The 27291-nt window shown below is 38.7% G+C and overlaps 1 protein-coding gene across 1 annotated transcript in view; it reads right to left on the bottom strand.

The window, feature by feature from the left end:
- The window catches only part of MGAM2 (maltase-glucoamylase 2 (putative)), a 104877-nt gene that overhangs the window by 10223 nt on the left and 67363 nt on the right, over window positions 1-27291 (bottom strand). Inside the window, exons 32-44 of the mRNA XM_033193022.1 lie at window positions 25929-26036; window positions 24193-24255; window positions 22465-22599; window positions 20825-20909; window positions 18880-19018; window positions 12798-12931; window positions 12483-12517; window positions 12266-12382; window positions 11534-11682; window positions 11342-11426; window positions 10588-10644; window positions 10042-10166; window positions 8794-8882 (exon numbers count right to left, since the gene is read on the bottom strand). Coding sequence (XP_033048913.1) covers window positions 8794-8882; window positions 10042-10166; window positions 10588-10644; window positions 11342-11426; window positions 11534-11682; window positions 12266-12382; window positions 12483-12517; window positions 12798-12931; window positions 18880-19018; window positions 20825-20909; window positions 22465-22599; window positions 24193-24255; window positions 25929-26036 — 1321 coding nt within the window. The remainder of the gene's footprint in view (window positions 1-8793; window positions 8883-10041; window positions 10167-10587; window positions 10645-11341; window positions 11427-11533; window positions 11683-12265; window positions 12383-12482; window positions 12518-12797; window positions 12932-18879; window positions 19019-20824; window positions 20910-22464; window positions 22600-24192; window positions 24256-25928; window positions 26037-27291) is intronic.

The following is a 27291-nucleotide window of genomic DNA, read 5'->3' on the forward strand; positions in this document are numbered from 1 at the left end:
TATCTCTGTGGGGTCACAGTTACTGATGATTGTCACCTCTCTGAGAAGTACTGAAGACAGTGGCTAAGAGACTATTTCATTGCATGTTAGTGTGGGGATGTGCAAACAGAAATGGGTACCTTGCCGGGGAGGTCAGAAGATTACAAATGCAAGAGAATCTGGGTTGAACTAAGGATAGATTAGCTGAAGTGTGGAGACTACTGTTTGGTTATTCTGTGCGAGACAGCAAGCATGTAGTCATAGCAGTTCACATAGCTATGATGTTAAAGACTATGATGATAAAGCAGAGGCAGGTGGTTAGGAGTTTAGGCTCCCAAGTCAGGTAGACATGGATTGAAATCCCAACTCTTGTACTTAATAGTTGTGCAACCTCAGACAAGTTACTCAACATTTTATCATCTATTGAATGGATATAATAGTACCCACTTAATGGCAGTAAGGCACACAATGTTCTTCTTGTGCAGAATAAGTACTTAAAATTGATTGCTCACTGTCATCGAAGTCATAATCAATCTTCACCTTCACCATTCTTCTCTCCCTACTCTTAGCTCATCCTCCCACAGTGCTCCAGATTCCAAGCACTTCTGCCTCTGTAGAATTTACTCCATCAGTTCTTCCCTATACCTTCTCTGCTTTTTCAAGCTACATTTATGCTCCAGAGTACTCTGTTCTGGTAACACTTTTACTTAATTCTATTTATATCAAGCTACTACCACATCTCCTTTTTATTATCATACATCTTAAAAAGGTAGCCTTTGCTGGGTTGGGCACGGTGACTCATGCCTGTAATCCCCACACTTTGGGAGGCCAAGGTGGGTGGATCACGAGGTCAGGAGATCGAGACCATCCTGGCTAACATGGTGAAACCCCATCTCTACTAAAAATACAAAAACAAAATTAGCCAGGTGTGGTGGTGGGCGCCTGTAGTCCCAGCTACTTGGGATGCTGATGTGGGAGAATGGTATGAACCCAGGAGGAGGAACTTGCAGACAGCCAAGATCGCGCCACTGCACTCCAGTCTGGGAGACAGAGCGAGACTCCATCTCAAAAAAATAAATAAATAAAAATAAGTGAATAAATAAATGTAGCCTTTGCTTGTTATGTCTGTGTACCCAACTCATAATTCAGTCTTACATCTCCTAAACTCCAGCTCCTATGTTTCCTTTTTCCATAGAATCTGACCCTTTCTAAGTCACCAGTGCCATAGTATATAAAATCTAAATATCTCCTAATATTGTTCAGGACTTTTAGGTCATTTTGACCACACACCCCTCCTTTGAAATACTTCTTACTTTATGTCTCCTTCCCATATGGTTCCTATAACTCCCTGTTTCTTTTTTTTTTTTTTTTTTTTTTTTTTTTGAGACGGAGTCTCGCTCTGTCACCCAGGCTGGAGTGCAGTGGCCGGATCTCAGCTCACTGCAGCTCCGCCTCCCGGGTTCACGCCATTCTCCTACCTCAGCCTCCCAAGTAGCTGGGACTACAGGCGCCCGCCACCTAATCCCAGCACTTTGGGAGGCCGAGGCGGGCGGATCACAAGGTCAGGAGATCGAGACCATCCTGGCTAACACGGTGAAACCCCATCTCTACTAAAAATACAAAAAACTCCCTGTTTCTTAAAAGTCAGTTTCACTTCATGTTCTGTTCTTGGCCCTTCTCAACATTCCAACTCTTGTCAGTATTCCAACGTATTCTCTCCCAAACCAACTCACTCTCTAAGTATTCTAAATTACTTCTACTTTTATGGAAGCAATTATACAACCCATATTTTAAAATTTAGTCTTGGCTAGAAAATGTAACCTGGGCAAACACTACAGCCTTTTCTAGCAGTTAATAAAAAATTGTAAAGAATGGGATTCTGTCAACATGTTTTTTTAAGATTATCCTTGAATTAGCCATTATATCACCTTATGTGAGGAAAAGTTAAATAAATGGTTCCAAGTCTGTTAACAGAACATTTAAGTTACACTTACACTTACACTGTATCTTAGTAGTTTAAATTTGACTTTTTAAGCCTGTCTGATTTTTAAAAGTGATAAAAATTCCGTAAAAATTTAAAAGTTTGAAGTTTCAGGTACTATTAATTTTTAACCTTAAGACTAAAATATACTGTAACAGAAAGTTAAAATTTTGTAGGAAATGGCTTTATTTGTTTACATTTTCGAAACATATTGCTCATAGAGGGTTGATTTTGCATACTAATTGTGATGTTATTAACCTGCAATGACATTACTCATCTAGTTCTAATCAGTTAAACCTGTATCAAAGGACTTTCCATGTTCTCTTAAAACATTAATCCTCAACCAGCAGTAAATTTGCCTCTCTGGGGACATTTTACAATGTTTAGAGATCATGTAGTTATCTTGAAGATAACTTTGTTTTTGACATCAAGTGGGGAGAGGGCAGGGATGCTGCTAAACAGCTGTAATAACCAGCCCAGCCACCACCACAAAATAATTACTTAGCCCAAAACGTCAACATTGCTGAGGTTGCAAAAACCTGCTTTAAAATAAGGCACATTTTTGAAAACGAACAAAATTGAAGAACTCCTGCTTCCTGATTTTAAAATGTACTACAAATCCACTGTAATCAAGACAGTGCAGTGCTGACATAAGAATAGACATGTAGATTAATACAATAGAACTGAAAATTCAGAAATAAATCCTCACAGTAATGGTCTATTTATTTTTAACAAAAATTCCAAAATAATTCAATGAGAAAATAATAGTCTTTTCACAAATGGTTCTGGGAAAACTGAAATCCACACACAAAAGAAAGAAGTTAGACCCCTGTCTCTCACCATATACAAAAATTAACTAAAAAGAACCAAAGAGTTAAATGTAAGAGCTAAAATTATAAAACTCTTAGAAGAAAACCTAGTAGCAAATCCTTGGGACTTTGTAATGGGCAATGGTTTCTTAGATGTAACACCAAAGGCACATTAAACAAATGGGAAAAAAATTGATAAATTAGACTTCATCAAAATTTAAAAGTTTATGCCTCAAAAGAGGCACCTGCTAAACGAGAGAAAATATTTGAAAATCACGCATCAGATGAGGGACTTTTATCTAAATTCTATAAATACTGTTTATGACTCAATAATAAAGACACTTTAATTTTACAATGTGAAAAGCATATGAAAAATCATTTCTCTGAAGAAAATGTACATATGGATAATAGGTACCTGTAAAGATGTTCAACAACATTAGTTATCAGGGAAATATAATTTAATCAAAACCACAATAAACTACAGCTTTTCACCCACTAGAATGACTATAATCAAAAAGATAGATAATAAATGTTGATAAGGAAGAAGATAAATCAGAGCCCTCATACACTGCTGATTCGTATGTAAAACGGTGCTCCCTCTACAGAAAACAGCTGGATATATCATCAACAGTTAAACATAGAGTTACCATATAAGCCAGAAATTTCACTCCCAGGTATGTATAGTACACAAGAGAGTTTTTTAAAGTGTGTCTATTCAAGAACTTATACTCAGATGTTCATAGCAGCATTATTTATAATTGCCAAAAAGTGGAAACAATCCAAATGTCCATCAATTGATGAATGGATATACACCAAGTACTTGTCATGATCTGACAACATAAAATAGTCTGCAGTCCCATTGGCAAGAATGTCACTGAGGTACCAAAGTGTTGAATGTCTCATCATGGGCACTGACTCCTTTTATTATCATTCCTTCCTCACCTAGCAAACCCTTGATTAAACGTTCATCTTTCACAAAGGCTTAATTTGAGAAAAAAATGTACTTTCCCAAGAGACAAGAATATTAAAGTGCATTTAATAAATACAGTTCTTAAATTTAAAAATTGGCACTGTAGTATATTATGCCCTTATAAGGCTCAAGTCCTGCCACAGCTCTGAAATCCAGGACGGCTGGTCAACCTCCTCTTTTTGACTTTTGGGTGCCTTATTGTTTTATTATCTTATTAACCACACTAATTTTATTTTATTTACTTGTTTATTTTCATTTTGTTTTCATAAGTTAGACATGCTAATTTTAATGTAAAGTATCTGTATCTCATATTAAATGTTTAGAATAGAGTATTATTTACTTTACATATAAATGACACATTTTATTCAGAACTCATGTGCCAGGAATGTTTTACGTATGTTAAATCATTTTATCCTCATAAAATTACAACAGAGGTGTATGTTGTAGATAATAAAGAAGAAATGAGACAACAAAATGAAAGTAATTTTCCAGAAGACACACAACCAGAAAGTTACTGAGATGATATCCAAACCTAGATCTATTTAATTTCAGAATACCACATGCCTCTTCTAGAGTTTCTTATCAGATTATGTTAAAAAGAAAGTCCAAAGACTAAACTGAGCTTTGAAGAGAGAAGTTGTTTAATCCCTTCATATTTTTTCTTTAGCAAGTTTTCACCCATAAATGGATAATAAAACCATTTGAAAAATATCTCTCATATATCATATTAAGTGAATATAGGGTTATATTATCCATAAACTGTTAGGAGAAATTTAAAATATTATTTAAAATATCATCAAAAACTTAAAATACTTAGGACATATTTAACAAAATATGTACAAGATCCATACACCGAAAATTATAAAACATTGCTAAGAGTAATTAAAGAAGATCTAAGTAAATGGTAATTATATAGAGATAGATAGGTAGATAAGTAGGTAAGTAGATGAGAGAAAGAGACAGAGGAAAAAAAGAGATGACAAATATTCAAAAATTGACCTTAAGAATAAAAGCAATTCCAGTCAAAATTCCAGAAGGTGGTCTTGTTGTTAAAAATTGATAAGTTGATTTAAAAACCTGTGTGAAATACAAAAGAGCTAAAATAACCAAAGAAAAAGAAGAACATGAAAAGTATTTCCTTCTAGGATTTGTATAGTTTGAGGTCTTACATTTAAATCTTTAATCCGTCTCTAGTTAATTTTTTTATACAGTGAAAGGTAAGGGTTCAGTTTCATTCTTCTGCACATGGCTAGTCAGTACAGAGTCTTTCTCCACTGCTTGTTTTTGTCAACTTTGTCAAACATCAGATGGTTGTAGTTATGTGGCTTTATTTCTGGATTTTCTATACTGTTCTATTGCTATGTGTCTGTTTTTATAACAGTACTATGCATGCTGTTTTGGTTACCGTAGCCTTCTAGTATAGCTTGATGTTGGGTAGTGTGATATCTCTGTCTTTGTTTCTTTTGCTTAGGATGGCTTTGGCTATTTGGGCTCTTTTTCTGGTTCCACAGGAGTTTTCGAATAGATTTTTTCTAATTCTGTGAAAAATGATGTTGCTAGTTTGATAAGAATAGTGTTGAATCTGTATATTGCTTTGATTCTTTGAATCCACGAGCATGGAATGTTTCTTTCCATTTATTTGTGTCTTGTCTGATTTCTCGACATTGGTCTTAGCAAAAAATTTTGGCTAAGTCCCCAAAAGCAATTACAACAAAAACAAAAATTGACAGGTTGAACTTAATTAAACTAAAGAGCTTCTTCACAGTGAAAAAAGCTATCAACAGAGTAGACAACCTACAGAATAGGAGAGAGTATTCACAAGCTATGCATCCAACAAAGGTCTAACCTCCAGATTCTATAAGAAACTTAAATCAAGAAGCAAAAGCCAAATAACCCCATTGAAAAACAGCCAAAAGACATGAACAGACACTTCTCTAAAGAAGACATGTAAGTGGCAAATAAACATGAAAAAATGCTTATCATCACCAATCATTAGAGAAATGCAAATCAAACCCACTATTATTAAAAAGTCAAATTATAACATATGCTAGCAAGGCTGCAGAGAAAAGGAAATGCTTAAACACTGTTGGTGGAAATGTAAATTAGTTTAGCCACTGAGGAAAGTAGTCTGGAGATTTATCAAAGAAATTAAAACAGGACTACCATTCAACCCAGCAATCTCATTACTTGGTATGTACCCAAAGGAAAATAAATAATTCTACCAAAAGGACCCATGCACTCTTATGTTCCTCGCAGCGCTAGTCAATTGCAAAGACATGGAATCAACACAGGTGCCTATCAACAAAGGATTGGATAAAGAAAAAGTGGTACATATACACCATGGAATACTACACAGCCATAAAAAAGAATGAAATCATGCCTTATGCAACAGCATAGATGCAGCTGGAGGTCACAACCTTAAGAAAATTAACACAGAAAAAGAAAACCAAATAATGCATTTTCTTACTTTTAAGTGGGAACTAAACACTGAGTACACATGGACATAAAGACAAGAACAATAGACACTGCAGGCTGTTAGAGAAGGCAACAAGGAAGGGGGGCATGGGTTGAAAAACTACTCATTAGTTACTATGCTCACTGCCTGGGTGACGTGATCCATACCCCAAACCTCAGCATCATACCATATATCCATGTAACAATTCTGCACACGTACCTCCTGTATCTAAACTAAAAGTTGAAGTTATAAAAATTTACCATTTTATATAAGGAACTTGAGCATCTGTGGAATTTGATACCCATAGGGGTCCTGGAACCAATCCCCTATGGATACCCAAGCAACAGGGGTCCTGGAACCAACCCCTATGGATACCCGAGCAACAGCTGTACTTCTTTCCAGCCAGCTTCTCCCCACTCCTGAGCCTTCCTTCCAGGATCTGGCAACTACTGTTCTGCGTTCTGTCACTATAAATTAGATTTGTATTTTCTAGATTTTATGTGAATAGAATCATACAATATGTACTATTTTTTGTATTTTTAGCATCTTTAACTTAGCAAAATGCTTTTTACATTCATTCATGCTGTTGCATGTAAAAGGAATTAATTACTTTTTATTCCTAATAATAATCCATGGTGTCTTCCATGGTAATATTCCATGACTGTTGACCAATGTACTTAATGATGAATATTTCAGTGGTTTCATTTTTTGACCATTAAAATGAATCTGACATTATTACTTGAATGTAAGTTATTTTGTGGTGTAATATTTGCATATAACTTATACACATCCTCCTGTGTACTTTAAATAATCTCCAGGGTACTTATAATACCTGATCCAATGTAAACATTATATAAATCATGGTATTCTGTATTGTTTACAAAATAATAACAAGAAAAACATGTCTGTACATGGTCAGTATAGATGCAACTATTGTAGGCTAACTACATTTTCAAACCACAGTTGGATGAATCCACAGGCTGACTATAAAAGGGGAACTTTTGGGGTTATAAAAATATTTCACATCTTTATTGTGGTAGTGGCTGTACAACTGTACACATTTGTCAAAACTTCACTATATTCTTAAAATGGATACATTTTATTTGTATAAATCACAACTCTTTTAAAGGTGATTAAAAGATAGTAATATCACTTCCAGGAATCCACTCTATGGACATATTCTGAAATGGAAACAATGGTTAACACTCAAGGATGTTATTTATGGGCTGGGAACGGTGGCTGACACCTGTAATCTCAGCACTTTGGGAGGCCGAGGCAGGTGAATCACTTGAGGCCAAGAGTTCGAGACCAGCCTGGCCAACATGGCAAAACCCCATCTCTACTAAAAATACAAAAATTAGTGGGTGTTGTGCCACACACCTGAAATCCCAGCTACTCAGGGAGGCTGAGCCAGGAGAATCACTTGAATTAGGGAGGAGGAGGTTGCAGTGAGCTGAGATCACGCCACTGCAGCCTGAACAAAAGAGTGAGACTCAAAAAAAGAAAAAAAGAAAAAAGGATGTTACTTATAACAGTGAAAATCAAAACCATCCTGTACATATTCTCTCAATAGAATTTGAGCATCATAATAGTATTTATAAGGAGTAAATAATAACGTTCACACGCTTCTGTCATTATGTTAGAGGAAAATAAACAGGATTCACAAATTAAATATGCAGAACGTTTTCAGTCATATTAAAAATTAAGCATTTTCTTAATATAAAAGCCAAAGTCAGTACAGCAAAAATATTAAAAGTGCTTCTATTTTTTTTCTAATTTTCTATCTTTAACATGTGTTACAAAGAATATCTACTCCTCTAATGAGAATTTCTTGTCTTTATAATGAAGAAACCTAAAAGAGAAGGAATCTCTAGAAATATTAGAAGTGAAAAATAAGCTATAATTTCAGAAAATGTGGTATGTTGCAAGATTATAAGGTTCTGGTGCACAGTAATAAGTAGTGAACAGTGAGAGTCAGCTGGTAACAGTGTGTCCATATTTCTGTAAAAAGTCTGAGTTAGAGGGTGTTCTGATGATAATGACAAATCTCACTTATCTGAAGTAGAACTAACATATTCTACCTCAACTGGGGAAAGGAAGCATACAAAGTAATATTTCACTGATGTAAGTATCCTTTGAGCAATACTTCATTCCCAGTTTATAAGTCACCAAGAAATTTTCTAACCTCTAAATTGCCTCCTGAGCAGGCCTATGTGTGAGGAACAGGGTGCCTGGTATAGATGGCTGACCCAAATAATAGAGTCATGTTTCTGTCCCATTGAGAATGAATTAACCATCAGCGTGATATTTGCATCCACACTTTTTTTAAATCAAGAGTGAGACAGTTATACAGAGATAGATCATCCCTGACTGAATAACAGCAAGTTCCTGGACCTACAAAGGTAGGGACTGTACCCCATCTATACTAACTACAGTATAATATAAATGAGCAGGCAAAAGTTGGAAAAATTCTCCAAATGTTATTGCCTTATCGTCAACAGACAGAGAGAGGTTTTCAGTTCATACTAATTATATGCCAAGCCTCTATGGTATGATTTTTCTCAATGAGGTACGGGGACCCTGGAAAGTTTATACTCACCAATGCTTTGTCCATCATCCCAGAACACCTGGCCTTCAGCTTTCCCATTGTCATCCAAAGCAACAGTCAATCCCATAAAATTCTGTCGACTACCAAAAAAAAAAGATGAGTTATTTTTCTCTAGATTGTAAGTTGTAAGAATAAAGAACAGACTGTGTTAAAACATTACTTATTTAGAAATAAAAGAAATGTATTAAATATGCATATAAAGTTCTAAAAACAGGTAAAATAGATAAAATATAAGACACGTGAAAGTTAATGGAAAACATTTAAAATTTAATAAAACATTTGATTTAGCTTCAATTTCCAAAAATCAAATATACACACAGGTAATATAATGAAATATTAATTTCATAGGAAGAAAATCCCTGAAAAGAGAATCCTCAGTAACTTCTAGGTTGCCACAGAATAAAATGCAAAGTAATTGGCTTGGCATTCACCATTCCCCAGGATCTGATCCTAACCTGCTGGAGTTTTACTTATTTTATCTCTTCCTTTATCTGTGCTCCAGTTAAACTGGATAGTTTACTGTTCCCAAACCCAACCCATTTTTCACCTTCAGTACTTTAATCTGACCAGGATCTCTCTTTCCCTTTTTGTACATTCAGATCTCATTCATTATGCAAGATCCAGCTCAAAGCCCTCTTTCATATAAACCATGCATTACACCACAAGGCTGAAAGTTACCTTCTCTCCTTTTGAGTTGTTAATGTTCTCATGTGCCTTTCTTGATGTGACACGTTCTGTTTAGTCAATGATTTTATAAATTTTTACATAGTATATGTGTAATTTATATATGTGTGTGTACACACACACAACACACAAACATATCTTTCCTCTGTTGACCAAAGTAGACCTAGGAATGAGCACTAAGTCCTTGGACAGGACAAGGACTCAGTCCTATCTAGTCCTTGTTCGATCACAAGTCACAGAGCTCATTAACATTCCCTATTCCTTTTTAATAGTGTGGAAAGAGAAACATTTTTCTGCCTTCAGGAAAATTTTTGCCTTTGATACAGCACTACAGACAAAAAATGTGTGTGTGTGTGTATATATATTTTAACACACTTTATGAACTAATCTTCTTCCAGGTCCCACTCAGAAAGCACTCACAGGATCTGACCAGTAAAACTGTTTGGCAATTTAGTTTCTAATCCACATATCCCTGGTGAAGGTGGGACAGCCTCCTGTAAGGCTTCCTCATTAGGGTATAGCAAGAGGCTGTGAGACATCACCTCTTCTCCTCACCTGGAGTGAGTGTTCATTGCAGGCTCTTGCCAGGGCAGGATGTAGCCTCCTCTGACATGAAGGTTGATGTGGTCAAGGGGAGCTTTCAGGATTTTCCTTTGACCTGTCGATTTGCTGCTAGTTCCCTAGAAAGGAGAATACAGGCAAAAAATGATGGGCGATAAATATATTAAATGAGAGCATGTTTAATTACAAGTCCTTCCTTTCATGGGAAGCATGTTAGAAAGTCAGCAAAAGACTGCAAACCTAAAGAGAAAATCTCTAATCTTTCATTTTTGCTTAAGACTGAAAATCTAGACTTTGTTTCTCCAGAAAAGTTGAGAGGTAAGGGCGAGGGTGAGCGGGGAGCTTCAATGAGGTGTAGGTGCTCAGATTTCATCTACGCTCTTATACATGCTTTCATTTAAACAAGCCTTGCCAAGGCTAAAAAGGTCAAAATTATTGCCTTAGAAAATATGTACTTGGAATTAGAAGGCTCTATCGACCTCTCCACCTCCCCACCCTGCATAGACCAAACTCGTTCCTCACAAATATGTTAGTTCTTACCGTGCTATAGTCATACCAACGGGCTCTCGGAAAATAAGCAGAGATCTCAAATGTGCTCTGAAACATAAAATTGACATGTTGTTATGAATATTTCAATAAAAATGTCTCATTTTCATTTTCAAAACACTCTATAGAATTAAGACAAAAAATGAAAATTTTATTAGTGATTGCAACAATTTGAGGGACTTTTTTTTTTTTTTTTTTTTTTTTTGAGGTGGAGTCTCACTCTGTCGCCCGGACTGGAGTGCAGTGGCCGGATCTCAGCTCACTGCAAGCTCCGCCTCCCGGGTTTACGCCATTCTCCTGCCTCAGCCTCCCGAGTAGCTGGGACTACAGCCGCCCGCCACCTCGCCCGGCTAGTTTTTTTTTTGTATTTTTAGTAGAGATGGGGTTTCACCGTGTTAGCCAGGATGGTCTCGATCTCCTGACCTCGTGATCCGCCCGTCTCGGCCTCCCAAAGTGCTGGGTGAGGGATTTTATTAAGAAAAATCCTGAAAAAGTATTCTTCAAAACTACAGAAAAAATGTATTTTTAAAAAGTATATGACAAAATTTTAAATTGAGAAATCAGTCAGTGTAGTAAAGGTTTCATTAACAGAGAGATCTTTTAAAAAAGAAGATCTCCTGTAGATGTTCTAGAAAGGCATTCACCTGAAAATAGTGAGCTGGGCAAAACCAGATGATCTTTAAAATGCTTTTCCCATGATTTCAGATCATGTGATTGAAGGGTTTCTGATCTACAGAGAAGAACTCACAGTTTCCAACACAGGGCTGATTAAGATAGCAGGACCCAACATGAACTGACGGTCTATATCCCATGTTGTCCTGTCATCCGTAAACCTTAAAAAATAAACGGGGAAAATTCACCTATCCTCTTATGACTGCTACAGTGGATTATTTGCAAGACATGCCTAAACCTGCTGCTTGGGGAAAGAGACTGTACTCACTCATGGAGAAGGGGTCGAACAACAGTGCTGCCCTCAACATGAGCTTTATGCATCAGAGTATAGAGATAAGGAAGCAGGGTGTATCTGGTCCTTAGGACTTTTCTGGACAACATCTCAAAGGTTGAATTCCAGGCCACAGGATCTTGTCTCTGTAGGGATAAAGGAGCATATAGTGGATCACCTTTTCTTCATTCCATCCCAGTGGTATCGGAAAAGAATCAATGGGCATTTATTCAATATGTAGGTTACAAGCCACTTATCCCTTCATTCCTGGCCTACCCTTTCCCCCTTCTCTGCCACCCTACAAAATTAGAATTTCTTGCTTTCTCCTTTTTATCACTGATTCCTAAGTCCCTGGAATAGGTCCGGCTCTGGCCCTCTATATGTGTAGAGGGAGAGGTTTCTGTGTAGCACCAACATATCTTGGATGAGTTTGAGTAAAATACAAATTCAATATTCTTAAAAGCAAAGGGAGCTTCTTTCATTTTAGCCCCATGGGGAACTATACAAACTTTCCCTCATGGGTGCTAATTCTCCAGGAGATGAGAAAGGGTATATTTCTAAAAATTACTGATAATTCCAGAGTTCTGAACTCTGTGGATTTTCCAAGAAATTAAGATTCTGGTGATGTTCTCTGATTTTTATCAGGAAATGAGTATAATACTCCTGGGGTTTAAAAAGAAGTTATGATTTGAGGGTATGCAACACGTGGAGCATGAACTGCTGCCTCACCCTTGTCCCAATGTTGTTGTGGTTTCTGGAAAATGGATAAAATGCCCCCAGTTGCATCCAGCGAACACACATCTCATATTCAGCATCTCCAAAGAACCCACAGATATCTGCTCCTGTCTGAGAAGATGCACAATGAGAGCATGAGGTGGGAATTTCATGAGGCGCTGACTCACTAAAATCTGACTGGGCAATTAATAATGGTCCAAATGTGACTTACATAAGGTATTCCAAAGAGACTGAACTCCATCATGCCTGCAAGAAGAAGCCACAGCTGTGTTAGATGAAGGAGCACTTTGGGAGGAGAGTGAAGCCTTGGCCTGATTTTTCCTTACCCCATTAGAAAGCCCTGGACCATTCATGATGAAAATATTGAAAGATGGGTGTAAATTAAAATCCATGCCCAGAGAGAACTCAGTTCTTGTTAATTTTACCACAACAGAGATGATGACAGGGACATAACCAGTACTGCTGAACAGCACAAACTCCAGTGCCCTCCCTGCCAGCACAGGCCCCTGGGAATGAGCCCACACACCAATGATAGATTTCCCCAGCTGGTCCCACGCAGCTGTATTGTCTCCCAGCCAGTGTCCTCCCCAGCGTCCAGAAGAGGGAAATGTGGAGCGGGTGATGACAATCCCTCGCTGTCCTGTCACCTCCTGCACAGCTCTGATGGGAGGGGAATAAGGAGGTGAATTGAAGAAATGAACTCCTTTACAGGAAGTAACTGCAGCTTGGAGCATGAGGTGGTGAGGGTACTTTGGTCCGAGTCAGATAACTTCTTCCCAGAAAGAATCTGTTGTCTAAAAGCCATGCTAAAGACCCCAGCAAACTTCACAGCAAGACTAGAGGTATATCTGCACCTAGAATGTGCGTTTCATTTTTGAAAAATCTGATTAATTAACTATCTCCCTGGAGTAAGAGAAAGAGGTGGGAGTGAGGGGAAATATAGCTATTTATGGAACAATTCCTCTATCCCAGTATTATACTGGTCACTTTCCTATGTGGTGTCTCATAACATCATGAAAAGGTGTCTTTACACTCCTTTTACTGTTAGGAAGCTACGGTTCAGAGAAGTTAGAAAGGCATTCACCTGAAAATAGTGAGCTGGACAAAATAAGACGATCTTCAAAATGCTTATCAAAGGTCGTTTAAAGAGTAAAGAGGGTCGGGTGTGGTGGCTCATGCCTATAATCCCAGCATTTTGGGAGGTCGAGGTGGGTGGATCGCTTGAGGTCAGGAGTTCAAGACCAGCCTGGCCAACATGGTGAAACCCTGTCTCTACTAAAAATACAAAACAAACAAACAAACAAAATTAGCTGGATGTGGTGTGCACACCTGTAATCCCAGCTACCTAGCAGGCTGAGGTAGGAGAATCACTTGAACCTGGGGAGGTGGAGGTTACAGTGAGCCGAGATCGTGCCACTGCCCTTCAGCCTAGGTGACAGAGCAAGACTCTGTCTCAAAAAAAAAAAAAAAAGGGTAAAGAGGAGGCCAGGCACAGTAACTCACACACGTAATCCCAGCACCTTGGGAGGCCAAGGCAGAGGACTGCTTGAGACTAGAAGTTCAAGACCAGCCTAGGCAACACATTGAGACCCTGTCTCTACAAAAAAATAAAATTAGCTGGGCAGGGTGGCGCACGCGTGTCTGTAGTCATATGGCAGGAGGGGAAAGAGGAAAAAAGAATAAGGAGGCAGATCTGGGATCCAAATAAAAGCTACAGCATTTTGGAAATATTCACTCTGCTTTTCTATACCTCAAAAAGCAAGACATGTTTTGCACACAGAGGCAAATATACATAAAAGATGTTTATCTTTCAGTGGAAGATAGATCATCTGCACACACCCTTAGAAAATGACAATTGTGTGAGGGAAAAATCAACTGAACAAAAGAGAAACTCTATTAACAGATCCTAGTATCTATACAATCCAAGTATTTGCTTTAAAAAAGCATCACAGATCAATAGACACAGATGAATTAGTCAATAAACGATGTTAGGAAAAGTAGCTGACTACTAATGTGGAAACTAATCCATTTGGGTCACTTCCAATTTTTCACACCAAAACAAATCCAAAACTGAATGGAAATACACACACACACACACACACACACACACACACACACGTTCTATTAAAACTGAAAGAAGACATAAACCGCCTGATTTCTACAAGAGAAAGGAATTTCAAATAAAAACAATGGACAAAACATAATGAAGTAAAAGGTACAGATTTAACCATACACAAATTGGAAAAATGCATATGTATGTACGTGTGATAAAGAAATGGAGGTAAGGATCACTTAGATTTTTATAGTAGTCTAGATGAGAGGTAATGAAGACTTGGAATAAGGCAGGAAGATAGAGTAGTGACTGATGTAAAGAACTGAGTCACCAACTGAAAGCAGAAAAAGAAGGAGAATCTAGGATGACCTAAATGACTAGTTAAACTTGGTTCCTCTCACTAAAACAAAGAATGCTGGAGAGGCCACGCGCGGTGGCTCACGCCTACAATCCCAGCACTTTGGGAGGCCAAGGCGGGCGGATCACCTGAAGTCAGTAGTTCGAGACTAGCCTGTCTAACATGGCAAAACCCTGTCTCTAACAAAAATACAAAATTAGCCAGTCATGGTGGTATGCACCTCTAATCACAGCTACTAGGGAGGCTGAGGCAGGAGAATTGCTTGAACCCAGGGAGGTGGAGGTTGCAGTGAGTCAAGATCAGGCCGCTGCACTCCAGCCTGGGTGACAGAGCAAGACTCTATCTTAAAAAAAAAGGAAAGAAAGAAAGAAAGAGAGAGAGAGAGAGAGGAAGGAAGGAAGGAAGGAAGGAAGGAAGGAAGGAAGGAAAGACAGCAGGAGGACAGATTTAAGGGAGAGACAAATAGTTCAACATTTTAAGTATTAGGTTTGAAGTGCGTATGGGACATCATAAATGAGACATCTATGGGCAATTCTAGGTTTGAAGCTCAAGAAAGGTCTGGGTTGGGAACATAGGTTTGGGGGCCATCTGAATCCAGAATGTATCCAGACTTTCTGGATCATCCCAGTAGAGTTAATTGATTTTCCCTCTCATGTTTGACTCCTGTAATCAGACAATGAGGTCCTTGAAAGCAGGGACTGTGACTTATCCGTCCTTGTACTCTTCTGAGGTAAGGTTATTTCTGAGGATACAAAACATCTATTTGTTTTGTGTGTATTTCATATATAGACATGGATGTTTTCCTGAAGAACTAGTTTTTCCTTGGTTGGAAAAGCCTCAAGCTAGGTGTAGAAAGCAAGACTGTGAAAGAGCAACTGAAAGATGAAGATGTAAAGAAAGTGGGAAAGGGAAGAAGAATTTCTGTTCGGAAGACCATGTTGCCCCTGGGTGTGGAACATCCAGTTGATAGCCCAAAATCAATAGTATCACCTGTTGATAGCCCCAAATCAAATAGTATGAGGTTCTTGTAAGCTCTGCGGACAGAAGGCAGAGAGCTTAGATACTTGAGCAGAAATGGGCAGTTGAACAGAAAAGATCACACTCTGTCCTGGAAAGAACAAGTCTGAAATTTCCCAATGACCAATGACATTGGAAAATGGCAAAATCTCAGAAGGATAAAAGACAAAGGGACAGATAAATATTTATAGAAATAATGGCCAAAAACATATACATTGAAAACTAAAAATAATTGTTGAAAAAATTAAAGATCTAAATAAGTGGGAAAACATCTCATGCTAATGAATCAAAAGAGACTTAATATCGTTAAGATGGTAATACTCCCCAAACTGATCTATAGACTCAGTGTAAAACCTATCAAAATCCCTGTCTTCATATTAGACATAGAAGACAGAAAGTCTTCATAGAAGAAGTGATGTTTGAATGTTGCTTAAAAGAAGAGTAGAAATTTTCTTTTGCAAAGAAGGGGCTTGCAGGGCAAAGAAAGCAGCAATAGGCTGGGCGCGGTGGCTCAAGCCTGTAATCCTAGCACTTTGGGAGGCTGAGGCGGGCAGATCATGAGGTCAGGAGATCGAGACCATCCTGGCTAACACGGTGAAACCCCGTCTCTACTAAAAAAAAAAAAAAAAAATACAAAAAAACTAGCCGGGCGAGGTGGCAGGCGCCTGTAGTCCCAGCTACTCGGGAGGCTGAGGCAGGAGAATGGCGTGAACCGGGAGGCGGAGCTTGTAGTGAGCCGACATTGCGCCACTGCACTCCAGCCTAGGCGACAGTGCGAGACTCTGTCTCAAAAAAAAAAAAAAAAAAGAAAGCAGCAATAAGAAGATGTGAAAACTTGATAGAGTTCCTGCCAAAAGTTCATCTTTCCCGTGCACCATCCCCTCCTGTCTCTTCGGGGAAATTTGCTTTTCACACATCGGCATCCCATCGCCATCTTTCTCTTATGAGAAGCTGGCTATTTTGTCAAAACTGACAAAGTGATTACAAAATTCATATCAAATGCAAGGGACCCATAGTAGCTAAAACAATCTTGAAAAAACAAAATTAGAAGAGTCACACTTCATCAGTTAAGACAGTGTGGTACTGGCATAAGGATAGATACATAGAGAGAGATCAATGAAATAGAATTGAGAATGCAGAAATAAGCCTTCTCATTTATTGTCAATTGATTTTTGACAAGATGCCAAGACAATAAAATGAAGGAAAGAATAAAATTGAACCACTACTCACACCATACACAAAAATAAACTTAAAATGGATGACAGATCTCAGTGTAATACCTACAACTATAAAGGTCTTAGAACAAGACACAGGAGTAAATCTTCGTGACCTTGAATTAGGCAATAGTTCCGTCCTTAAATATGACACCAAAAGCACAAATGACAAATAAATAAGTAAGTAAATGAATAAATAGGACTTTATAAAAACTTTTAAAAATGTGCTCCAAAAGGCATGATTATGGAAGTGAAAAGTCTACAGAATGAGAGAAAATATCCTCAAACTATCTCATGAGAAGCTTGAATTTAGAATATTTAAAGAATTTTTACGATCCAATAATTTTTTTTTCTGTAGAGATAGTCTTACTTTGTTGCCCAGGCTGAAGTGGAGTGCCATCATAGTTCACTGCAGCCTCAAACTCCTAGGCTCAAGAGATCCTCCTACCTTAGCCTCTTGAGTAGCTGGGACTACAGGCATGCACCATTCTGCCTGGCTTATTTGTTTGTTTTTTGTAGAGACAGGGTCTCATTATGTTGCCCAAGCTGCCCTCAAACTCCTGGACTCAAGCAATCCTCCCACTTCGGCCTCCCAAAGTACTGAGATTACAGGTGTGAGCCACCATGCCTGACTACAACTCAGTAATAATAATAATAAGATTCTATCAAAAATGAGCAAAGGATTTGAATAGATATTTGAATATATACAAATAGCCAATAGCATATGAAAAGATGCTCAATAACACTAGTGTTAGCGAAATAAAGTGAAAACAACAATTAGACATCACTTTACCCCCACTAGAATGTCTGTAATTTAAAAAGGTGAATACCACCACGTATTGGCAAGGATGTGAAGGAATTGCAACCCTTATACATTTTATCACACATGCAGGTAAGAATGTAAAATGGTAGGCTAGGCGCAATGGCTCATGCCTGTAATCCCAGCACTCTGGGAGGCCGAGGCGGGTAGATCACCTGGGGTCAGGAGCTCGAGACCAGCCTGGCTAACATGGTGAAACTCCGTCTCTACTAAAAAATACAAAAATTAGCCAGGCATGGTAGTGTATGCTTGTAATCCCAGCTATTCGGGAGTCTGAGGTTGGAGAATCACTTGAACCCAGGAGGTAGAGGTTGCAGTGAGCTGAAATCACACCACCGCACTCCCACCTGGGCGACAGAGCAAGACTCCATCAAAAAAAAAAAGGACGTAAATGGTACAGTCTCTTTAGAGACAGCTTGATATTTCTTCAAAATATTAAAAATACAGTTCCTATATGACACAGAAGTTCCACTCTTAGATACATACTCAAAACAAAGAAAACATGTCTACTCCAAATCTTGCACATAAATATTCACATACTCACTACTCATAATAGCCAAAAAAATGGAAATAACTTAGATGTCCACTCATTGGTAGATAGGCAAGCAAAATATGGTGTATCTATACAATGAAACATTATTAATCAGTAAAAAGAAATCAAGTACTGATACATGCTACAACATAGATGATCCTTGAAAACATTATGCCAAATGAAAGCAGCCAGATACAAAAGAGCATGTATTGTGTGATTCAATTTTATGAAATGTCCAGAATAGGCAATCTACATAGACAGAAAATAGATGAGCAGTGGCTAGAGCTCAGGAGGTAGGAACAAGCTGGAAGTGATTGCTAACGGGCAAAGGTTTTCCTTTTGGTGTTCTGAAAATGTTCTGAAATTTAATTTTTGTGATAGTTGCCCAACTCTATGAATATATTAAACACTACCTAATTGCTCACTTTAAATAGGTAAATTTAGTAACCTACTCGATAAATGCGCTCAGAGGTGGTTGGTTGGGCAACCATGCCTGAAATTTTGACATTAACCCATTAAACTGGGATCACGTAGATACATGCACAATGCAAATATGAAATGGCAAAAGGAACAATGTGGAAAATGATCTTGGCTGCCATGACAAAAAGACTCACTCGTATGTGGGTCTGGTCTGGGACCACCCGTACAGGCTGTGCACGTCGTAGTGCTTCACGGAGGAGCCGTCTGGCAGGATCTGCTGACTCTCCATGCACAGGGTCTTGCTGTTCAGGCCCCTGTCCCTAGATTCCAAATCTAAGGGGAAATGTCGCGTTATTTCCTAAACAATATAATTTGCACATTCACTAGAAATGCCCATCATTTTGGCATTTCTTTATTTCAGTCAACAACTTTGTTACAAGTCACAGGCCCAGTTTTATGAGTTTTTAGTCTATAGAAAACAACGTTCTGTGTCTTTATAACTAATGAAGGGTAAGGATAAAATATGGAGCTGGGAAAAGCAGCTCCCCTTCTTTTTGCACCAACTCTGATTTAATGTATAGAGTGTTGTCATAGCCCTTTTGCTAACATAATAAACTCCTTCATTGTTAGGACTGTTTCTTCCACTAGATGGTAATGTTCTCCAGGGAATAAATCTTATTTCGCTCATTTTTTTTGTATTTGTGTCTCTAAATCTTTCTGATTTGACAGCATTTGCTTGATACATAAGTACAGATGATCCTCAACTTATAATGTGATTACATCCCCATGAACCCATCACAAGTTGAAAATACTGTAATTTGAAAATGCTTTGAGTGGACCTAATCTACTTTAAATGTGCTCAGACACTTACATTAGCCTAAGATGGGCAAAATTATCTAACACAAGGCCTGTTTTAAAACAAAATGTTGAATATCTCTTGTAATTTACTGAACACTATAGTGAAAGTGAAAAATAGAATGGCCATTTGGGTCTCAAAGCTCGTTTCTACTGAATGTATGTCACTTTCTCATCATTGTAAAGTTGAAAATCATAAGTCAGACCATTGTAAGTCAAACACCCTCTGCATTAAATTAATGAAGGAGACAATGAATGAATGAATGAGTGAGTGAGTGAGTGAGTGAGTGAGCAATGGGCAGCATAACAGTGATGTAGACATCAAGAAACTTGGATTCTAGATTCTGTCAAGATTACTGGTATAGTGTCTTTTGTTGTTGCTATTTTTCTGTTTTTGGGTGTTTTTGTGTGTTGGGGGGGGGTCTCACTATGTTGCCCAGGCTGGTCTCAAGACTCAAACTCCTGGTCTTAAACAATCCTCCCACCTCAGCTGTGGTACTGTACTTTTAGGAAATGAGTCATTTCCTTCCTTGTTTCTCTGTAACATGAGAAGATTCAACTTTCTGAGATCTTTTTGATACCAACATTTTATTTTTGTTTGTACCACAGGATGACCAAGAAATATGCTTCATCAAATGTCTGTTTACATGGGCAGAGAGACTTCAGAAACTAGGTTTTAATTCTCTAATCCAAAGAACGTCTCTGTAATCCTAGCACTTTGGGAGGCCGAGGCGGGCGGATTGCCTGAGCTCAGGAGCTCGAGACCAGCCTGGCAACATGGTGAAACCTCATCTCTACTAAAATACAAAAAATTAGCTGGGCGTGGCAGTGTGCGCCTATAGTCCCAGCTACTCAGGAGGCTGCGACAGGAGAATTGCTTGAACCTGGGAGGCAGAGGTTGCAGTGAGCCAAGATCGCACCACTGCATTCCAGCCTGGGTGACAGAGTGAGACGCCGTCTCCAAAAAAAAGAACATCTCTCCATGTGTGTGTATGTGTGTGTGTTAGGGTTTATTTAAAATTGTATCAATCTGTTCATAGTTATCAATAGAATCAAATGTACCACACATTGTATGCCTTCTTTCACACCACATCATGTCATTATTTCTTGCTTGATTAGTAATTCGTTTATCTGCACTTATTCAAGGTTATCTTACTTGGGATTTCATGGCATGCTGGAGAATGCTTTCTGTCTTCAACATTAGGCTTCACTTTGACAGTAAAAGGAAAACTTTTAGAGTCTTTGAGTAGGGAAGTAAGTTGATGAAGTAATTATTTTACATACACGGCATATAGGGTGGGTTATTTAGCATTTCATCGCTGCAGCCCCTGACAGATCCATTCACAAAGTTTGATGGCTCATTCATATCCTGAAATGAGTTAACAAAAAAAGATCCCATCATGTCAGGGGCAGGATGGCTTTGGTTGTAGAGGACACTACCTCAGGGAGATGACTTTTGAAGCCCTCACCTCAGCTGGTGGTTTAGTTCACTGTGTTTAATCCCTGGCATTGACCCAAATGGACTCTAAAAATGTATATCGGTCGAAGTGGAGTGCTAAACTCCTTCTTGCTTACCTGGCATTTTAAAACTTACAAGGATTGTTTTATAGTGGCAAAAATAGTCAGGTAATGCTGGACCCAGGACCTAAGGAAATCTCTTGATACAAAGCCCCAACAGAGGTAGCCCATCTTTGTTTTTCTGTGCATGGATTATTCACTTTTTAATCTGTGGCCAGATGTTACTATTATCTTTGTCTATTTTACCTTAGTCCCATTGCTTGGGCTAATTCTGATATTGGCATAGGCCAAACACGAGGAGAGTTATCTCACTTTCTGCCATAAATATATTTCTAAAAAGCTGTACATCACTCAGAAACAAGTTTGGAAATAAAAACGTACTTTGGGGAATTTATTACTTAAATGCAAGGAGTAGGGGCTCCTAAGGGAATGCTCGCTTCACACTTAGACAATGGAACAGTTAAATTTTTGAATGCCAGACTATTTTAAATAGGACATATTAAAGGCAAATGAAAGTACTTGAGGAACTATTCATTACTTTGAATTACCCAGCTATAGCTTTCCCTCCACTGGAAAAACAAGTATGACCCCAGAGTTCTCAGTATATCTTATTCTCAAAGCTGCCCATACCTCTTCACTGTCTGATTTGCCTGTTTGAGTTAATTTGTGTCCTTTCACGTGTCTACTCTGTGCCTAACTATCCCAAAGGTGCAGATGGCCAGGAAGGCCCCAGGAGTTTCAGTGGACTTTTGTCCACTGAATCACAAACTTCTTCCAGCCTGACCCAGCGTTGAACAGCCCTTCAGAGCTGGCCTAGAGCTTACTTAAGATTTCAGGCCACTGGACAGTGGGGAAGGAAATCAGGACAGAAGAAAACACAGATAGAGTTGCCCTTGGACATATATCCCAGGGACATCTCAGGAAGTCCTGCTTTTAAGGCCAACTGGCATTTACAACAAACGTCTGAATAGGCCCTTTAAGCCATTCCCTCAGAGTTGTCTGCCCCAGTACTATGGTGAATGCCTACTTGCTCTCAGCTCCATGCCTCACCCACTCCCAGTTCTGCCCTGTAAGTCTCCCTTACCAAAAGCTTTCAGGTAGATTTGGCCAATGGGGGAGATTGGCAAGAGATTGGAGATGGGAGGTGATTTCTCCCTCTCTCTTTTGCTCTGGCATCTCCAGCAGTAGCAGTCTCCTCTGTGGGCTCCCACTTCCACCAGACAATATGTCCCTGGGCAGATCAGCAAGGGTCTCTGCTTCTCTTGGTCCCAGCACCCAGATTCTATAACAGCATTTCTCCCTTTCATCTCTTCAGTCCTACGTCTCTGCTTTGCTAGTCTCTCCTCCCCATGTTTTGACTTGCTAATATTTCAAAAAAAAAAAAAGACAAGCAACGGTGCACTTACAATCCACAATCCATCAAACTTCAGGCTCTTCTCTGGCTCTCGAGGGTTTGCATAGAGCTCTTCTATCTCTTTCTTCCACCATGCAGCTGTGCTATTACGAAAGAAGTCAGGAAAGGCAACGTAGGCCTTGTAAAGCTGTAAGAATAACACACACTGTCACGGTCAGGGTCTCAGCCTATCCAGGGGACCACAAATGGGAGATGAACAGGAAATTGTGCCTGCCCAGATCAGTCTCTGCTGTAATCTCAGATCTGTTGCTGTTGCAGAGTTTACAACAGAAGCAGAGATTGGGGAAGGCTGATTTCATTCTTTATTTTCTTAGAAGAAGGTTAGATTAAAATCCCTTTCAAATACAGGATTTGTTTTATAACTGGACATGTAATCACAAGACTGGAAAATTAGCAATGTCTAAACAAGTGAACTTTAGAGATGCAAATACTTTTTCTTTTTTTCTTTTTCTTTTTTTTTTTTTTTTTACTTAAAAATTAGTGAATGTAGCAAAAGCTTTTTCTTTTTTCTTTTTCTTTTTTTTTTTTTTGCAGGCCAGTTTAATTCTCAACATACATACCACTTGAAATTGCAGAAAAGATACATATTCTATAGGCTACTTTTTCTGGATATTTCTATGCTTCATTATAGTTCATCTTCAGAAAGACACTGGCTTTACTTAGAAAATCATTTTTTTTAATTTTATTATTATTATTATACTTTAAGTTCTAGGGTATGTGTGCACAACGTGCAGGTTTGTTACATATGCATACATGTGCCATGTTGGTGTGCTGCACCCGTCAACTCGTCAGCACCCATCAACTCGTCATTTACATCAGTTATAACTCCCAATGCCATTCTTCCCCCCTCCCCCCAGAGCAAACACATTCAAAAGCTAGCAGAAGGCAAGAAATAACTAAGATTAGAGCAGAACTGAAGGAGACAGAGACACAAAAAAACCTTCCAAAAAATCAATGAATCCAGGAGCTGGTTTTTTGAAAAGATCAACAAAATTGACAGACCGCTAGCAAGACTAATAAAGAAGAAAAGAGAGAAGAATCAAATAGATACAATAAAAAATGATAAAGGGGATATCACCACCGACCCCACAGAAATACAAACTACCATCAGAGAATGCTATAAACACCTCTATGCAAATAAACTAGAAAACCTAGAAGAAATTGATAATTTCCTGGACACTTACACTATCCCAATGAGATCACTTGGACATGGGAAGAGGAACAAAAGCTTTTTCTAAACCAGTCAAATGAGACGAAGGAGGACTCTCATCCAGGGACAAGTAAACTCCAGAGTAGAGGGGATGCTAGATGACCAGGCTGAAATTAACAACTTTCCTTCATTCAACTGACTTGTATTTTCTTTTGTATGCAGATAATTTATTAAAATTCAGTCTGTTCATAATGGATTCCCCTCTAGTGAGAAAATGCAAGACTTTGGTTCACTATTTTTCAAGCGACATAAAGTTCAAACAAATCACAGCCCATTAAAAGCACACTTATGAGAGGATTTCATTGATGATTTCCTTCTACACATTTCCATGTTCACTATTTGTTGAGCCTTCCACTCGAGGATCTCTTTCTGCCAAGAAACTAACAGTGGATAAGCATCCTCAAGTTAGGGCTACTTAACTCAAGGGTTATCTACTTATTCATCAGGATAAAAAACATAAACATCCAGATGTTTAGGGCAATGTTGACAAAAATCTATATACAACTGTACCTTAACCTGAGTTTCATGGTCAAGGGATCCATCTACAGTTATATCAGGCAGATCTGGCCAAACCTAGAGAAAAAGAAGGGCAATTAAAACCTTTAAAGATTATTGCATACAGACTATGAGATATTTCATGTGTTAGACTCTGATGACTTGCATCTCCATAAAATGCTTGGGAATCTTTGCCATAAATTAAACTGTAAAGGCAGAATCTACAAAATTACATTAGGTGAAAGTAGGCTGGGTCTCTTGACTCATTCCATATGTTTTCAAAATTCTATTTTTGAATTTAATAATTAACTGAATTTCTTTTAAACATATCCTCTGAACAACCAACTTTCAAGTGATTTCTCAGATCTCTGATCTCCTTGTCATAGACCTATAACAAAATTCACAGTAAGTGTGAAGTGTGACTCTAAAGAAATAAGATTGATTTCCATTCACAACCCATAAACCTCATCTCAATACTTTTAAGCACTATCATGACTTATAGGGGACTCCAAGTATATGTAGCATTAAAAAAATCCATAGCATCAACCAATTTTACCTGTAACTACCAGGACATTAACTATACACACACTGATTAATTGATTCAATCAACAGACACTTACTGAGTACTTCCTGTATGACAAGCACTCTTCCAGGATCTGTATTTACTGAGATTTAAGTAAGAAATAGTACTTTTTTCCTAAGAGTTCACAGATAGTACATAAATGCTACACTGTATGCTATGCTGAAGGCAATATTACAGACAAGGGAAAATTGGAAAAACTAAAATAGTTACTAACTACTTCAAATGAGGTAAGATTTGAGTTGATCCTGAAGTGAAGATATTATGTGGGTAAGCTGAGAAAGTAATATTCAAAGTAAGCATGGGGCCAGGCGCAGTGGCTCACACCTGTAATCCCAGCAATTTGTGAGGCTGAGGCAGGTGGATCACCTGAAGTCATGAGTTCGAGACCAGCCTGGTCAACATGGCGAAACCCCATTGCTACTAAAAATATAAAACTTAATCGGGAGTGTTGGCGCACACATGTAATCCCAGCTACTCAGGAAGCTGAGGCAGGAGAATCGCTTGAACACGGGAAGAGGAGGTTGCAGTGAGCCAAGATCACGGCACTGCACTCCAGCCTAGGTAACAGAGCGAGACCCAATCTCAAAAAAAAAAAAAAAAGTGAGCATGGAATACACCCATAGCATAGTATAATTAAGGGGCAGAATTTGAATCTAGGCTAAAAGCTACGATCACCTGAAATCCACCTAAAATGCTATTGCTATAAATCAGACATATGAAGATGAAGATTGAAGCCATAAAGATGAATTAAAGGAAATAAGAGAAAGAGGAGAATCTATAGGATTTAATGATTCATTTAGATATGAAGGCAGATTAAGCACAATAGGTCAAAGATGAATGCATGCTTTGCATGTAGGTGGCTGAGAGACACAGATTTCAGTGTCATTCTAAAAGGGATTCTTAATGTTTGTTAAATGACCACGTGGAATAAATAAAGAGTGGGGACATCAGAGTATTTCCAGGCAATAGACAGTGCTCAATAATAACAGAGGATAAGATTTGTAACCTTGGTCTTATTAATGCTTATTGAGCTAATCAGCATCGGACAGATTTCTACTCATTCATAATTTATTGATTGTCCAATACATTTTCCAACATGTATCGAGAGCTGTTTTATTTCAAGACATTGTGATGTTAATTAACTATAAGCACCTTCCCCAAGCCTTACCTTTCCCCAGACAATGTCACTGGTGTCAGGCCATTTGATGAACACGTTATTTTCCTGTCCTCTAATGAATGGGAGATACTGTGTCTCGTTGCCAGAAATGGCTGGGTCCTGCAGTAAAAGAATTTCAAACAGCAAATGTGAGGAAAACATCTCCAAGAAAATTTCTCTCCTACTAGTTCATAGTGCAGAAGGAAATGGTGAATCGCAATACCAAAAATAAAATGAATTAAAATAAAAATCAATGATAATTTGTCTTATGTCTTACTGCATATATTACCATAGCCAATTGAAAAGAGATGGTGCCATGAGTACTCAACGTAAGATATAAAACCCTTATGCGGGGTAATCTCTTTCGAAGGGTATATGAATCTGTGTCAACAAATGAAGAAGCCTTTCTATATTACAAAAAGTTACCACCCAAAGCTATAAGTAATAAAATGAGAGGAAAGGGGACAATATGGCCAGCTAGATGCAGCTGGGAAGCACCTCTCCCACTGAGAAAAACCAAAGTATTGAGTAAACCATCACACTTCAAACAGAGCTTTTGAAAGAAAACACTGACTGTCTATAGAGAAGCAATGCAAACACTGAGGTATAAGAGGGAGAAAGTTGGAAATCCCACCCAGAGTTGCTGAGTGCCAGGACGCTCCTGGAACTGAACAGGTCCTAAGGAAGGGGTGAGTGAAGGGACGCTCCCACTGCAGACATCCAGGATCCTGGCTACAACAGATGCCACAAACACCATAGACATTTGAATTGGCAAGAGAAACTGCCTGGAGAGTAGGCAGAGGCAGAGTTCAAGCCTGTGCAGAGACCAGACAGGGCATTTGCAGCAAAACACGACCATGGGAACCCATCTGCAAAGGTTCTCGATCTTGCTCTGAATGGCTCTAGCCCCTGCTGACAGCTGAGCTGGGAGGCAGCAGCGTTGTCTTTCCTACAGAACCAGGGTGCATGTGATCTGCATGCCACCCCTGTCTGCCAGCTCCTTCCAAGGCCACTGCTTGGCTGCTCCCAAAAGAGAATGCACACAGCACAGCCTCCACTGCCCTATCTGAGTTCTTTGCTGGTGGCCTGGAAGTACTCTGACCCCTAGCAGAGCCAGTGCTTGACCCTAGGGCCAGAAAACAAAGCTGCAGGCCCAGTCCCAACCTACCAGAGTTTAAGCACACAAATCAGGATTATCTAGCTGATATTGGAGCAGGAATTAAAATAAATTAAAGAATGTGTAAGCAAAAACTCAGTTGTATGTAAGAAAACCCAATTTTCCCTGAAGAAGAAAAAGGGCTGGAGTCCTTTAAAATTAACTGTCTGTTTTTCTGTGGCTAGTGAGCCTTATCTCTCCTTTTCCCAGGCATTGCGA

Source organism: Trachypithecus francoisi, unplaced genomic scaffold (genome assembly GCF_009764315.1).
Source record: "Trachypithecus francoisi isolate TF-2019V2 unplaced genomic scaffold, Tfra_2.0 Lachesis_group4, whole genome shotgun sequence".
Taxonomy (NCBI): Eukaryota; Metazoa; Chordata; class Mammalia; order Primates; family Cercopithecidae; genus Trachypithecus; species Trachypithecus francoisi.